This window comes from Cynocephalus volans, chromosome X (assembly GCF_027409185.1).
Source record: "Cynocephalus volans isolate mCynVol1 chromosome X, mCynVol1.pri, whole genome shotgun sequence".
NCBI classification, from domain to species: domain Eukaryota; kingdom Metazoa; phylum Chordata; class Mammalia; order Dermoptera; family Cynocephalidae; genus Cynocephalus; species Cynocephalus volans.
The window spans coordinates 50,155,995-50,171,324 of NC_084478.1; the positions used below are offsets into that span (position 1 = coordinate 50,155,995).

A 15,330-nucleotide genomic window follows, 5' to 3' on the forward strand; every position below is an offset into this window, starting at 1 on the left:
ATTATTCAATATTGTGTTTCACTTAAAATGATTCCAATAAATACATTATATTTTACAATATGATTCAAAGCAAGGAATTTAGAGAAATATGTAACTGTCACCTTACAGTTTCTGGAATAGAAAGGGTATGGGGTCCTTCAGACCATCCGAAGAGACTGAACCAGGTCTGAACTGCATTTACAACCTTCTGAAAGAAATTATATGCCTTTGTTCCATTTTCAGGAGAAAAGAATGGTTCATTATTCTCTTTGTTTTCCGTAGATTGATCATCTTTCTTTGACGTTTTACTTTCATCTGAGTTCAAATTTTCATCTATTATTTCCATTCCTAAAAATCACATTTATTTGTAAAAATGGTTACTTAACCATAGAGTAAAATATTCTACCCGCTATTTCCATTTGTACATAGACAAATAGAGCCCGTTCTACAAATTATTCTGTGCTCTCAAAGAAATTCTAAGTCAATTTACTTTATCTTAAAATAAATAATAAAAACACATTTATTTTCTATTACCCAATAGAAATGTTTTAAAAATAGATTAATTTTAATAAAGAAAACAGTTAAGTTTTTTCTTGCCATAATGGTAAGTGAAAACATTCCCCAAAGAGGAACCTTTCATTTTTAATTACCTAGAAAAAATGTCTTGACAATTCTTCAGGTTTACTTACTAGAGAAAATTAAACAGCTGAAAAAATTATATAAAAAAATATTTACTTCAGATTCCAAATAGTTTTTTATGCAAATCAAGCACATCAATAAAACAAAGCATTTTTGAGTTAAGAAAAATTTTGAGGATATAAAAAGATTTTCTCCCCCCCCCCCAAAAAAAATATCTGCCTATGTACTGGTACAAGTATATACTCACTAAAAATCTCACACTATTTCACTTGGTTTGGTCCATTCAATAAAAAGGAAAATTTTCAGTATTACCCATATCCAGATAAAGGAATGTTTGGACAGTTAATTACAAATTATTAAGTCAAACTCACAAATTTACCTGTGCTCACCTCTTTCTAAGACAGGCAAACTTGGATCCAGCTGGATAAGGAGGAGACAAACTCCTAGTTCTGCAGTTCCCGAACTGTGTACAGAGGGTAACTGAGATGTCACAGCAAATTTACAGGGGACCCACAGGATATTTAAAATCTTAATTAAATATTACTGCAACATCTGTTGGACAGCACATAAGCTACTACTCATAGATTTTTGTACCAAACCACTTGGAACTATTTGGTACATCTTTTGGCCCAGGGAAAAATACTGAGAATCTAAGACTGCTACGAACCAAGAACATTAAAGAACCTCTGCTATTGAAAACAGATGACCCACTTAAGACTAATGACAAATTCGTGGTTTCCTTCATAAATTTCTGTTACCTGAAAAATCCTAACTTTTAAATTAAGTGATACTTTTAAATTAAATGATATTAAGCACATCATATCATGGACTGGAATTGTGATATGCACTATATATTTGTCACATACCAACAAATAAGTTTCCTCTTGCAAGTTCAGCATCATTAAATTTAGTAGTGGTGGATGCCTTTCTCACTGAAGCAGGAGAGAGTAATCCAGCATCCCTGGGGGGAAGTAAAACATTGTCTCTAGTCTTCACAGGACTTCTGTCTGTATCTACGATGACACATCGGATCTTAGTAAGTCAAACAAGCAATTGTGGAATTCATTATCACATTACAGTATTTAGCCTGAAATATACACACACACACACACACACACACACACACACACACACACACATATATATTACACACTCATATGTATATATGTACATGTAATATATACATATATGTGTTATATACATATATAACAAAGTAAAAGAAATATATATGTATATAGCAAAATATATATATAGCAAAGTAAACTAAATACTCATTATATATCATATAAGATATCAAATAAGAAAACAATAACATAAAAGGTGATATGGTTTTCTAAATTGAATGAAATGTATTTGACAACACAGTTGTTATGGTACATCAAAGTTATTGGACAATGAACAATGTTCAAATTTACTATAAACAGAAATATATAAAACACATGAAATAGTTCTACGCCAAAAAAAACCCTTTTTAATTATTATACATCGTGTTCAAAATAAGTTTTAAGAAAAGAATCACCAAGAAAAGCAATTTCCTCCTAGTTAATTCTCTGAAATGACATCACTGCTTGGTTTTGAGCTGATAGCATTTTGCACAGATTTCCATCTCTACTTCAGTTAGAGTTGCTGTTATATACATTAGAGTTTACCACAGTGGGAATCCTCATACAAAGGCAGTGCTGACCATGAAAAGCTAGCATATGTGACCCAAGGCCAAACATCAAAATACATATGTAGTTTTTCAATTAAGCATGTGATCTATACCAAATTATTAATACTGCCCTACTTTAGGGTATGGTTAATGTATTTTAAGATTTCACCTGTATTGAGCACATCATACTCTAGTGCACAATAGCTAAGTGTGTAGGTTTTGAGGTCTCACAAATTTGGTTAGATTTTCCTGGGACAAGTTGCTCACCCTCTCCATTTCTCAGCCTTAATCTGTAAAGTGAGGTCTATAAGGGCATCTAACTGAGAATTGTTGAGAAGACTACATGAAATAACAAATGTAAGGCACATAGCAGAATACTATATACCTGGGAAGAATCAAGCATACATTAAACATTATTATACATATTTCTAAAGGTATTTTGGAATATCTAAGAGTCATGAGTTCTTTCTTTAAAAATTTTTCCCCAAATGGATGCATTATTTTTAATCCACAGATGTCATACTCAAACAATTATCTAACAGATACAAAGACTTTATTCATTTTTTCCTTTTAAAGAGATAACAATATTTTTTATTGTACAGTAATTTTTCATTATTTTCTGGAAAGATATGAAAATATAAAAGAGTGGCAAAGCAATTCACAATCACATTTATAATGGCAATAATAATAAAATGATAGTAATAATAATATCTTCCAAGTATTTAGTCTACAAGTTCTCACAAAACCTCTTTGAAGTAGACAAAACAAATAATATTAGTATCCTGATACTCTCCTGCCATGCACATTTTGTTTAATAAAAGATGATAAATTTGAGTATCTGAGAATTAAAGATAAAATCATATGGAAAAACAGTGGAGTTAGAAAACAAAATTGTATTTCCATCCAGGTTCACTGCTATTCCCATTATGTAGTGTTATCTGAAACCTCGCTTCCCCCCAAGAATTTTAGAAGAATATAAAAATATAACATAAGGACTAGTCAGAAACATACTTTAAATTCTGACAATGTGTGTCAAAATTTTGAGATTACCTATCTGTCTCTCATGTGTCTATCTATGTCTACCCTGCCAGTAGGCTATTTCATAAAGTACTTTAAAATATTTTTCCAAATATACTATTCCACATATAAACCCATTGCCCTGTGAAAATAAGTAGCTGAGACATGACTTCCTGATGGTCCATAATTCAGATGATACATTCTATAATATCAAATAAATAACTTCTAGCTGTGAGACAAAGTGTGAGGTACTCTGGACACAAGGGTGAAAAGAAGAGAGATGATTCCTGTTCTCACAGACTTCATGGATATCAACATCTAGAAAGAGATATAGATAATAGGTGGGTTAAGTCAAAATATGGAAAAGGCCTTGACAGAAGAATTGCACAGAGCTATGTGGGTACACCTGAGAAACAAAAAACCTTTGCATGCAAAGGCAGGGATCTTCCGTAGGTGTGTAGAGTGTGGTAGGGAAAATGCTCCAGTCACAAGAAATATCCTCATTGAGGATCTAGATACTGGAAGAACTCATAGAAGTTTAATGTGGCTTGAGAATAGAGGGAAAATGTCCAGAAATGAGAGTGAAGCCATTGGCTAGGACCATGCCACGTGGCGTCTTGTAGGCTTCATCTTACTAGCAATACTAGCAATAGCATTCCATAGAAAGATTCTACACCTGGGAATTACAAGATTGGATTTTCAGTTTATAAATATTACTGTGGCCACAGCATGAAGGATGGTTTGTGAAAAGGAGGAACATCACAGGAGGCAGGAGAACAGTTTAGAAACCTTTGAAGTGATACTGGCAAGACATTATGGCAGCTAGAATGTGTGTAGTGGCAGTGGAGTGGGAGAGAAATGAACAGATTTGACACTTGTTCAGGCAGCAAAAGGGATAGGAATTGGTGGTCTGGAGGTGTAGTGAGAGAGAGAAGACACTCAAGGATGGCACTCAGGTTTCTGGATTGGGCAGCTGGATGGACTGACGGTGCATCGTGGGGTATATAGAAGGAGGAGAAAATTTCAAAAAGAGGAGATTAGTTTGGGCCATGAGGTTTTGGCGGTGCCTATGGGGGAATCCAATGAAAGGATCCAGAATGCTGTTAAATTCTGATTTCCTGAATCTCTCAGAGGGATCTGGGCTAAAGATATAGCCCATGAATTATAACGGAAGTCATGCAAGGGAGAAAAGAAGAGGGGATCAGAACTCCCATTGACACAAAGAATTTAAAAATACAGATACAGGAAATAGAACCCATGAGAGATGCTCAGAAGAAACAGAGGGGTCAGAGGAGACCTAGACAAGTACGGTATGTAGACACTTAGGGAGAGTTTGGAGAGAGACAGAGAATAGTCAACAGTCTTAGCTGTGCTCAGTACTCATATCACCATTTAGTCAATGGCAGTATAACTGAGGAATGCTTCTGTCTCACTCCTGAAATTTCTTTCCTGTTAAAGGTAACCGAGGTATTCTAATTGCTTCATTTTCTCTGCTACTTTTCTCCCTCTCTCTGAGATGGTAAGTGATTCATCTGACTGGTAAATTTGGGAAGAATAAATACGGGATGCATAGCCTGAGTCTGCCCTTTATGCTCTTTGGGGATAAGCTTGTCCACTGAGAATGCAGTCTCCTTTCTCCTCCCTGCTGTCTTCCCAGACACTCACCCAAAGCAGTTAAGGAGGCAGAAGTTGAAGGGCATGAGTAAGCCATGATATTTAATTAGGTGGGGTCTCTGGGTAAGGGGATTCAGATAAGTGAATGGCCTAAGGCAGGAGAGAGTCCTGGCTCCTGGCCTTGTGACAAGAATAAAAGCAGAGATGACAGGTTTGAATACAAGCTTGGAATGTAGAAGTTCAAAGTGTTAATGCCCGATGGTCTCTATTTCTTCTGAAAAGTTAGAAAAAGTCATCCCCTGAGATTGAGGCAGAACCAGATCTTATAGGTTTCATAAGAGTGATAAATATTTGAAGAAGCAAATGGAATATAAGGGAAAACTGGTTAAATACACAGAAAAGATTTTAAATTCAGCACTGAAAATTAAGGCCTTGACAAGCTAGACAGGCAGGATTTTTTCCTTACTCTCCATCCTTTCTCTTCTCTGGGACTTAGTCCACCAATCATCCTCCTTTCCCTTGTCTTGCATTTCATACAACTCTCTGCTCTCTCCCTTCTTCTCTACTGTTCTTAGTTTCTCTCACAATTTCTCCTTCAGGAATTCCCGGCTGGCCTACTGACCACTCTCTGTCCCACTTTAACTCCTCTCACATCTCCACAACTCTTCCCTTTCTAAATCACTGATACCCAAAACCCATAGAAGGTTCCCAGTATAACAGAATAAAGGGCTCAGCGGTATGTCCCTGAACCTGTGTTTCCTGCCTCATGTCTCCCATCACACGCCCATGCTTCTGCTTTATGGCCCTTTGCTCAAATCATCCCTTTCAAGATCATCATTGCCAAGTTCTACATAAATTTCACGTCTTCTACAAAGTCATTACAGACTCACAACATCAGCAGTAACCTCTGCACCACCCCCACATGTACAACATTTCAACTGACTCATATAGAGAGCTCTTAATTTAATCTTTTCTGTATTAATTTATTTATGTATCTTTCACTAGATTGTCAACTTTTGGAATTAAGAGACACTGTCATATTCTATTCCCAATGATAAGCACAGCTCCTGATAATGACAGGTGCTTAATAAATATCTGTTCATTTTAAGTTCACTTTATTTCTATTTGTCAGCATTAGATAAAAGACCTATACATTGAGGGAGAGAGAAATCAGTCAGATGTAACTTACCATTCTTTAAAATAACTTTTTGCTTATCCAGATGAATTGCTATATATGGATATATAGTAAGAATGCAGTTTTCTGCTGTTGCAGTAACTGGAAGTGAAAACCTAAAGGTGAAAATTTTGCATTTTAATAAAATATAATTTTCAGAGGTAGCAAATACAACAAAATATTTTTGAGTATTCCATACGCCATTAATGATGAAGACATGAATTATTCATCATTATTTCTTTCCACCTACTTTGTTTTTGTTAACCACCTACTATATCTACCTTAATTGTTTTTAAAATGTTTGCTATTAAAGCTTTTAACGGAGACTGTAAATTTCATTGTCAAATATGCTCTAGCACATAGCTTATAACTGTGCAGGTTCAAAAACACAGATTCAGGAAATTTTAGAGCTGAAAGGGCCTTAGACTTAATTTATTCCCATTCTTCTATACAAGCCCTTACAAATGATATGCAGCCTTGGACATCACCACTAGGCAAACATTACCAGGATGGCACTCCCACGTCACAAACAGCCTATTTTATTCATATCTGGAGAGCTATAACTTGAGAAGTTCTGTTCCAGAGCAACACAGAACAAAACCTGCAATCTGACCCCCATTACAGTCCTTCAAATATTTAAATATAGACATTATATTTTCTCTAAGGTTTCTCTTCTTCAGATTCCAAACATTTAGAACATTTAAGCGTTCTTTCTACTGCAAGGTCTCCAAATCTTTTACATACCAGTCTCATTTCCTTAGATGACCTTTTGTTTTGTGTTTGTCTTTCTCCAAAGGTGTCTGAGAAATGGAAGTAATACTACAAAAGTTATTCAACCAGTAGAGAGTACTATTGTCTTCCATAATCTGCATACTCTATTTTATGAAAGTACTGTGAAGTTGTCTCATTATTTTTACCAATCACAAAATACTATTAGATTATATTGGGGCTTTCTACCTTATGTGGCAACTTAGTCCTTGTGCAACTGATTTTTTAATTTTTTAAAATTTGGCTATTAAACGTATTGATTGTATATATTTTTGAAGTACAGAGTTATATTTCAATACCTGTATAGAATGGGTGATGATCAATTCAGAGTAATTAGCACATTCATCATTGCAAAACAATGATTTCTTTGTGATGTGAACATTTGATCTCCTCTATTCTAGTCATTTGATAAAAATGCAGCAAATTATTTTTAATTATAGATGCCTAGCTCAACTGTACACCAACAAAACTTATTTATAAGTGCTTTTTAAAATCTATGCCACTGTAATATTGCCTTATTGATTTCAACTTCCCGTTATTAAGGAACTTTTACTCTTGAAAATCCTTGTATCATATTAGCCCTTCCATCTTGTTTATGGTCACCGGCCAAGGTAAAATGTTAAAATGCCATGTTATAAGCCATGTTACAGCAAGTAAAACATAGAATTAAATAAAACTAAGGAAAAGTTCATAGGTTAAATATAATGAGTTTCAGGGACATTAAGGGTAAACACATGTTACATGTAATTGAGTGATTTCCACCCCAGTTCTATATATGATATTTTTTGATAAGAAAATGCATTATCTTTTTCTCTTCATCAATTGATATGTATTGACATTTTATGTAAAATACACATCCTTAACACTGTCTTCTTTAACTATCCCTAATCACTCTGTTCTATGGATCTTAAGCACATGCATCAGATTGCCCTATTCAGGATTAAATTGTATGTCTATATGTAATTGTTTTTTTATATGATGTCTTTCTTAAAATGAAATTTAAATTTCCTTCATAGCACAAATCAGTACTTCTACACATTGTGTATTTATGCTAAACATAGTGATTGATCAAAATTCCATTAACCAACCGACCATATTTAACCAATAATTTTTTAGATAAATTAAAATGGTTTACCCACAGAAACCATCATTATTGGCATTATAGAACCAAAAATGTATTATAGAACCAAAAATGTTATTTTTTTAACAGTGATCACAGAAAGAAAAAAAAAAAAGACAACTCTAGCAAATGCTGTGGATGCTCTGCCTTTATGCCCTTATCCCCTGAGAAGTCATTTACTTGTGCTGTGCTCCCAGCCTCTGTTGGGCATAGTGAAGTACCTGTAACTTCTTCAGAGAACTACCCTTGGGTTACCAGAGCTGCTCAAAACCAGAAGTGCCTGGGAGTTTATGTCCCCTCGAACAGGCCCATAGCCAATACCTGTGTGGTGTGGGAGTTTCAAATCCCAGATTCCTTGCCTCAAACAGACCAAAAACTTCAAAGCCATTTCAGTTCCAGAGAATTCTAAGGGATTAGGCTGATGTGAAGACATCAACTTAAATGTCATATTTGTTTGATGTGATCGATTGCCTGTTCTGCTTCCCCTACCCATTTACTTGTTTTTTCTTGGGAACATTTCCTTAATAAATCATGTATCTATGAATCCTCCTCTAAAAGTCAGCTTGTGCACAACATTACCTACGATGACTACCAAATGAACAAACAAAAGAAGCTCTATCACTTAAAATATTTGTAAAATAGTAAGGAATTATGAAAAAGAAGGTTGAAGATAAATTTTATTCTATGAATAAAATGGAATAAATATATTGTTTGTTTTTTCTCTTGCAAAATTAGTTTGCTGAAGATGATAACACTTGATTTCAGATTGCAGATCTTCCTCAGAGTAAAGAATTACCAACGAATATAAAATTGACTTGACCACATTTTTCCATAAAGCATATAACACAGAAATTGTACAAGTTCATAGCAGAGAAATATGGACACTTCATCCATTGATATTATTATTAGAAATACATTGAAAGAGAAAAGGGACTTGCAGTTGGTTATACTAATACTGTAGTTTTCAATAAAAACTTTTTTTGGGAAATAGAGCAATTTATGGTACCTCATCAGGGAACAATGTTAATATTTATGAATTCCCTATGCCAATGAATACAGACAGGAACCGTTAGTGGTAAGAAGATTCAATCTAAACATATTCAGTATTACAGTAACAGTGAAATGAAAAGGCACTCTGACATGGGCTTCAATTCCATTCTGGGATTTAAATAGCAAACTTCAGGCACAAGCGATTTAGAACAGTTCCACTGGGCAAAAAATCAGGATGAACATTCCTGGTAATGACAAGGTTGATGAAATGACATGGATGTTAATAAAAGTGATGGAAATTAGCTTGTACTATTTGTGGCAGTATTCCCTATTATTGTTGATACTGAATTTGGTTATTCAGTTATGGTGCATCCACCAGATATTTTATTTAAATAGCAGCATTTAGAAAATATAATTTACAGACCATAAAATTCATCTTTTTAAGATGTGCAATTCAGTGGCTTTTAATATATTCACAGAGTTGTACCACCATCACTGCTATTTAATTTTAGAATATTTTTCATCACCCTTAAATGAAATCCCTTACCCATTAGCAGTCACTTCCCATTTGTTCCTCCCTCAGTCTCTGGAAACGACTAATCAGTTTTTTGTCTCTATGGATTTGCCTATTCTAAACATTTCCTTTTTGGCAGTTAATAAGTAATCTGTGGATACAATGTCAAGACTGTGTGGACATCCCTTTCCTCATCAACCTTTTATATTTTGACATTGAATGTCATGATGATCATATATACTTCATCATTCATCTCTCTGGTCATTACCTGGTGAATGATTAATATTCTAATCACACAACTTTAATTATTTCCCCATTATTAGTAAAGAGAAGAGACTTATGCTTGTCTGTGCAAATTGTTTTAGGGAAGAAACTTTGAAGCTTCATATTAAATCTCTGCTATAAATGGCCTAATAATTACAGTATTTTATCACTTTCCAATAGCATGTGAACTACTGCCATGGCCTGACAAAAATATGTCAACACCTGGAGAAAAATTATTGTATTATTTTATATTTATCATCATTACTAAGGTTCTGTTCCGATCTGTACTATTTCAAGGCAGATCAGACATTCTAAAAGCAGTCCTATTTCACATGCTTTTAATTCATGGATAGGTGGGCAAAGCAAGAAGAAAGGGGTAGTCTCCAGGTTTTCAGAAATATGTCTCTCTAGTCTTTGAATAGCTGTCTGTCCAAACCTTTCACTACAAGGAAACTAGAAAAAAATTGAATGTCAAAACTGGCAGCGGCTAGAAAGAGTTGAAAAAAGAGTTTACTGATAACACTGCTTTGGATTAATGATCTATATTTCTATTTATGGGGCTGAATAAAGTCAGAAATAGAAGAAAAAGAAAAGATGCTGGGTCAGCCCTTTGAAAATGCTTTTCATTGTGAAACCCACTATCACCATCATTAGCATAAAAATCAAGTGCTTATAGTATTTATATAGTACTTAAGTAATGACTTACAATCAGTAGAATAATATATTGGATAAGTGTATGTAGCTTCAGGGAAATTTGTTACACAAAACAAACTTCCTTGAGCAACCTTTTAAAGTGGCTTTTCCACACCTATTCACAATGTTTCTCAATTCAGTAACTGCTAGCAAAATATTTCAAATGTAACTCGCACACAAACACACAAAAAACGTTAACTGACATGTTTATTTAAATACTTAATACTTACTATAGCTAGAATTTTTATGTTAGGTCAAATGATGGGGCAAGTGAATTTTAACTCCGACGCTCTAATGTGTATTTATAACATTCATGATGTTACCATACACAAGGATCTTGCTGTCGCAGTGAGGACATTATATGTCATTTTTTAATCAGTAGTAAAGTCACAGTTTTATTTATTTATTTATTTGTTTGTTTGTTTGTTTGTTTATTTTAGTAGATCAAAACAAACTAAAAAGTTTCTTCATTGTAATGTTATTCTCACTTATCTGTTCTTCAATATCCTTTCCTGCAGGGGAATGCGGAGGATTAAAGTTATAGCTGCTCTTCTGAGCATTGAAGTAGTCTGTAGTACATTATCTGTAGCCTATCAAGACACTGTTATTTGTAAACATTAACAATTCTAGCAAATATGTGCTATTAACCAAATTAATGCCCTAAAATTGATTTTAGGTTTGATCTAAATATACCTAGGTCCATGAAAGTATGTTTCCCGTATAAATGTCTTCCACTGATTTGCATCACAGCAGAGTAAGGCAAGGGCAGAGAGTTCTTCTTTAGATCATATCACGAATCCATAGATATTCATCAAGTATAGAAATATATGTCTATTTAGCAATTCTTTAATTGTATATCAATTCTTTTCACATAAATCATCTCACTTAGTATGCCCTATGGGCTTCGCAAGTTAACTTATGGTCTGGTATCACTTTCAAAGGGAAAATGGTTGCAGAAGATGGAGTCATCTGGGGACTCCCAGCAAGAGAGAAATGGCTCAAAAGGGAAGGGGAAAAAAAATCAACCAAGAACTACAATGGACTAAGCACAGCATAAAACACTCATCTCATTTAATATTCCAAAGTTAGATGATCTCTTTCATAATTTACACATTGGACATAAGTCCAATGATAGTAAAATAGGTGAAATTTATTTTGACTGCACTGTTCTGTTCCTTTCCAATAAGAGGTCAATGAAATCTATCCGAAAGTTAACTTCTGGAACCAACGTAAATGTCCGTCATCAGATGACTAGATAAGGAAAATGTGGTATATATACACAATAGAATACTACTCTGCCATAAAAATAATGAAATTCTGCCTTTTCCAGCAACAGGGATGAATTTATAGAAAATAAAGTTAAGTGAAATAAGCCAGACACAGAAAGAGAAATAGTGCATGTCCTCACTCATAAATGGGAGCTGAAAAATAAAGAAGGAAAGAAAGAAAAAAAGAAACAAACAACAATCACAATAATACATTAAACTTTCAACAGGAGAGAAGAGAACTGAAGTTACCACAGGTGGGAATGGGGGAGGAGGAGGGGGGTAAGGTAAAAGGCCATGAAAAACAATTACATTGTATAATGTTGAAGATACTAATTATCCTGATTTGAGCATCACATATTGCACATAGGTAATGTTAGTCAACTCTGTACCTGAAAAATATGTACAATCAACCACGTTACAATTAAAAAAAAAGTCTCAATATCAGTAACAGACTTTGAATGGTAAAACTACTCACAAGCTTCCATAATCTATAAAAATGGTTCTCAATTTCTCGGCTACAGACTCTTACAAAGCAACAAAGGACATGCATGTACAGCAATCAGTCTGATAAATAAATTCCCAAGCACAAGTTTTTAAAAGTAAACTTACATATAAAGGTACATGCTCTAAGAGATATTAAAATGAAATTTTGTTTTAAAGTTCTGCTGAATTTAAAATAACTTTTGATGAAAGCTTTTCTCAAAAGACAGAAGTTCTGGTAAATGATTTAATGTTAAAAGACTGGGCAGTAATTTAAAAGTACGAAACCCTGCTCTTCAGTTTGAATATAGTCTAAAATAGACCACACTAGTATCCCATTAGTTTGTACAAGACTGAGTTGATCATTTAGAATGCATGGAAGACAGGTGTCACTTCAAGTACTAAAGTAGAAATCTCAACTACCATTTGCATTTCAGCATGGAAGAAATGAATCCAGCTTCCTGCCATTGATGCTTCTTTATGTAGATGTATAGTAACAGGAAAGCACTATGTCCAGCCAGACACTGGAAAAAGTCAGATTCCAATATCTGCAAACACTCACGTTCATGCAGTTGGGGACTGACTCGCACAGTTGCAGAGAATGCTATTAAGATAATGAGGCTAACATTTGCTTCTAGACTCAGGGAAATTTGCTTTCAGAAATTGGAAAACAAAACTTTAAAGTATAATAGGCCTGAAGTAAACAGCTGTCAAGAGAACAAGAGAGTGTGAGGGTGAGAGGAAAGAAAGGCATCAAAAAAGTATAAAACAATCAATTTCCATGGCCATTTCAACAAACTGACTTATAATATTTGGAATTTCACTAACCACTACAAGGTCTATATTTGGGAGATTAATAAGATATAAGGTATTTTATTAACAAATAAAACTTAGGAAATATTCAACTACACAAAACAAAGTAGAGTAAGCTATAAAGATTGATTTGTGAAGGTGTAGCACCCAATTGACATACATATATGTTGCTTTTTTATCTTTCAATTCAAAAAATTGTTCACATTTGACATTACTATAAGTCACAACATCTTGATATTTAGTCCATCAAAATCACTCCTTTCCCGTTCAGTTTTTCTTTTCATTCTAACTTCCACCACGCTAGTTCTGCAACTCTTCACAACATCAACCTGGGCTAGCTTATATACTGGTCTCTTTACTTCTGCCCTTTGTCATAGCTACCTTGCACAGAAATATCTTATCTGTTCCATCTTGCTAGAAGCCACTTAAATTCAAAGACAAGCAAACAGCACATAAAAAAGACTAAAATATGGGTGGACAGATGGATGGAGCGATTGACACATTTGACACTTTTGAGTGATACATTTGAGCTACCAGAAAAGCCTACTTTGTAGCCATCAATAGGGACCCTACATGTACAACATTCAGTCTCTAATTGTCACTGGTTGAGTTTGCTAGAAGCAGACGGTTTGGGGTTTAAGAAGTTTATTAGGGATCAACACCTGTGTAAGGAATAGGGAGGAAGCAGATGGAAGAACAGGATTAAGTGGAACAGCTTTGCAGGTCTGATGAGGCCCTGGCAAACTGGGTAGGGAGCTCTGGATTGCCTTTCAAAGTTTCTGGCATTAGCTGAAATGTCTGGTCCTCTAAACCTGCCTCAATCAATCAAGGGATGCAGGTTTCTCTGGTGTGGTGTAGCCATAGGCCAGGTGGCACTCCAGCTGAGAAAGATTCTGTAGCAGCTGACAGAAGGAGGCAGTTGGCTAACAGCACTCCATGTGGCTGTGCAGCGAGTCCTACCATGAAGGGGCATCTGGGAAGTACATTTCCATGTATTTCACACTAATCGACCTACTTTCATCCTAGTTTCCAAATAAGAAAAATCTAACACTTGAGATGATCATCTATTATGGCAAGCTGGATAACTTGCAAACCCCAAACTCTTCGTGCCATTTGTATGTTTTAGGACAGAAAGATACAAGTTGGCCAATATACCATTTAAGTGGTCCTGCTTAAATGAGGAGAGACTGAGTGGCCACTCGAGGACTTCATATCCTTGTAAGTCTGTGATGCCATTTGGAAAGCAATTTCTTGAGGCACTTTTTGGAATACTATTGGTTATAAAGGTGAAACGTCCTTCTCAGTCAATTTTCCTCATATCCAGCTCTTGTTCATCAGTCAATCTCACTGTACATTATTTAAATACCTAATGACCAAGGTGACGCATTATGGTATTTAAAGTCATGGTTTTATGAAGTGGGAACCAACTTAACTCAAACAGATAATCCTTTTATTTTTAATGTAAGAGCTTGAATAAGTCTTCCAACATTCTTTATAATAAAACCCATCTTTGAACAAAATTCAAGCATTTGAATTATGAATTCTAAGTAGTCTGCTAAAATTCTGAAACACTTTTATTAAAATATTCTTTATATTGGTTTCTATTCAGTTAGAAAATTGAAAATGTTCAGGCTATTGGTATAAGTCAAAGAAATTTAACTAGTGAAATTACATAAAATTAAGAATATTAAAATCAGATAGCTTAATACATTTAATAAAAATAATTAAACGAAGATTGGAAGTAATACAGTTAGTTTTAAGATGAATGGAAATTCATAAACAAAAAATTCAATTAGTTGTATACATACTGTTTTTCCTTTTAACTTGAGAGAAGTAAATACATTTTGCTTTCTAATAACATAAAGCATACATTTGACTATAACCTATCTAATGTGAAATACCCAGAACTACAGAGTAATAGTTATGAACTAATGACTGCAGAAATTCAAAAAAGTTTGATTCGAAGGGATGAACAGGAGATCTCTGGGGCATTAATGATGTTCTATTTTCTGGCCACAGTGGTAGATACAGGAGCATTAGTTTATAATGATTTGTTAAAATATGCAAATTAGTTTCACATAGTTTAAAACTTGCCATAAAATTAACTTATAAGCCAAATGTCTCAGACTCATCTTACTGTTGTAGTTGAAAATTAAAATTGATATTGCTTCCACTGAGTATAAATTCAGGAGTGACTGGAAATGTCTTTGCAAATGTGAAATCAATACTAGCAGTTAGAAGTTGGGAATTTTAGCACAAATATCTCCTCACATTATCCCCAATATCCCCAAACCAAGATTATAATCATCAGTCGCAGACAGCGTGAAGCAGCCTTCAGTAGTCAAT

The 15,330-nt window shown here is 34.4% G+C and overlaps 1 protein-coding gene across 1 annotated transcript in view; it reads right to left on the reverse strand.

Moving 5' to 3' along the window:
• Window positions 1–15,330, reverse strand: part of CFAP47 (cilia and flagella associated protein 47) — a 578,552-nt gene that overhangs the window by 404,313 nt on the left and 158,909 nt on the right. The window contains 3 exon segments of the mRNA XM_063084619.1: window positions 96–327; window positions 1,485–1,631; window positions 6,090–6,190. Coding sequence (XP_062940689.1) covers window positions 96–327; window positions 1,485–1,631; window positions 6,090–6,190 — 480 coding nt within the window.